We start from the raw sequence: 1,932 nt of genomic DNA, 5'->3' as shown, positions 1-1,932 counted from the left end.
GGCGTCGGGCGGGGAGCACAGAGTCGAGGCGCGGGGGACGGGGGGGGGGGGGGGGAGTGCCCACCCTCGGGGAACTTGCCCGAGAGCGCGCGCGAGCGCACCCCCTCGTAGGGGAGCCAGTCCCCCATGATTGGGGAGTAGGAAACCTCCCGGAGCACGTCGCGGAAGCTGCCAAAGGGGTGCCGCACGAAAATGTCGTAGTAGGCCAGCCAGCGCTCCGGGTCATCGTCATTGTCCGCGCCGACCACGAGGACCTGGGAAAGCGCCCAGGCGGCGCGCTGCCGGAACTGGTCGTGCGCGTACACGGCGACATTGTTGGGCCCCATCGCGCGCGAGTTCTCCCGGTCCCTGATGGGGCGGTGGAGGAAAAGGGTGTCCTCCCCACGTAGCTGCATGCGCACGCCTGGCACAAAACGGGCCAAGGGGGGTTGGGGGGGGGCTGGGCTGCAACGCCCAGGCTTATTGGCCAAGCTGGTGCGGGTGTTTTCCCCGCGAAACTGGCGAAACCCGCCGAAACTGTTCGGCAGGCGCGGGTCGTTGGCCGTCTCACCCGGGGAGCCGCACGCCTCGAAGCCTTCGGCGCGCCGCGTGCCGACCGCGCCCGCAGGTGCCACTCCTGCCGTCTGCAGAGGCAGAGGCAACGCGCTAAAGGCGAGCGTCTCGTCGAGCAGGCCGACGAACTGAAAGTAGCGCTTGTAGTCGCTCCAGCAGCGCATGTCGGTGCGGGAGTAGGTGCAGATGTTGTCGGGAAAGGTCATGTAGGCTTTGCCCTCGCGCGCCGGCGCGGCGACCGGGTTGTAGCGCTGCTCCGCTCGCGCGATGCCCTCGTGGGCGGAGACCCAATACGAAAAGTCGTAGACGTTTCCTGTCTCCGGGTGGACGTGCCGCCAGCAGCCGCCCCGCTCCTTGTCGGAGATCGAGGCGCCGCGCAAGGCGCCGCCGCACGGGCCTGTGATGCTGATGTCTCGGATGCTCGAGCTCGCCGCGCCGTCGCTGCTGTTGATCGCGGTCAGCACCGACGAGGCGTGCTCTTGGGGGATGCACGGGTCGTAGCAGTAGTCCCAGTTCCTGCCCCCTCCGGGGCCGAAGCAGCCGGGAATCGTCTCGCCATTCGAGCGCTGGAAGCACCTCAGCCCGGCGGCGCACTGGGCGTCGGAGTCGCACTCGCCGGTGCACGCCGCGAGGTCGGTGGCGCTGCCGTCGTTGCCGCCGGACAGCTCGACGAGGCCGCTCAGGTCGTAGTTTGGCGCGAGCGAGGTGAGGTTCGCCACGACTGCGCCGGCGGGTGGGAAGTGGACAAAGGCGACGGGCGGGTTGGTCACGGTGAAGCGCGGGCAATTGTTGTTGCACGGCCCTTGCGGGCAGGCCGCCTCGCCGAGGACGACGCGGCTGCCGACCCGCGGCCGAGGCGATGGCGCCTGCCACCACGTGACTGTCACGGTGCAGACGAAGTACGGCACAGAGTCGTCGAGGGCTGCCCAGCCGGCGTGGGCGGCGGTGCCGTTGATCACCTCCGTCAGGATGCCGTCGGCGTAGCCGTCGCCGGACCGACCTTCGAGGCGGAGCGAGAGGCTCCCATCGCCGCCCACCGGCGCGATCCGCACCTCGCGAGGAGAAGGGGGAGGCGGATGGGTGAGAAGTGGGTGGTGGGTGGGGGGGGGGGGGGGGGGAAGCCCCCGGCCCCCGGCCCCCGGCGGCGGCATTTGGGGGGGGGGGGGGGGGAACTTTAAACTTTGGGCCCTCTTTAAATTTTTGGAAGGGGGGCCTTTTCCCAGGGGGGCCCCCCCCCCCCGGGGAGGGCACTTTTCCCCGGGGGGTTCCGGTCAAAAAAAAGTGGTTTTAGGGGGGGGGGTCCCCCGGGCAAATAAATTTTCGGGGGAATTTTTTTTTGTCCCCGAACCCCCCCCCGGGGGGGAATTTTGGGGGATTCCC

The 1,932-nt window shown here is 69.3% G+C and overlaps 1 protein-coding gene across 1 annotated transcript in view; it reads right to left on the bottom strand.

Moving 5' to 3' along the window:
• Positions 1-64: 64 nt before the first annotated feature.
• Positions 65-1,932, bottom strand: part of EMIHUDRAFT_233073 (hypothetical protein) — a gene marked incomplete at both ends in the record, with an annotated part of 3,095 nt that continues 1,227 nt past the window's right edge. The window contains 2 exons of the mRNA XM_005782628.1: positions 65-348; positions 508-1,572. Of these exons, the coding sequence (XP_005782685.1) occupies positions 65-348; positions 508-1,572 (1,349 nt within the window). The remainder of the gene's footprint in view (positions 349-507; positions 1,573-1,932) is intronic.

The sequence above is a fragment of the Emiliania huxleyi genome, assembly GCF_000372725.1.
Source record: "Emiliania huxleyi CCMP1516 chromosome Unknown EMIHUscaffold_188, whole genome shotgun sequence".
Taxonomy (NCBI): Eukaryota; Haptophyta; order Isochrysidales; family Noelaerhabdaceae; genus Emiliania; species Emiliania huxleyi.
This window is presented reverse-complemented; position numbering and strand designations above follow the sequence as displayed.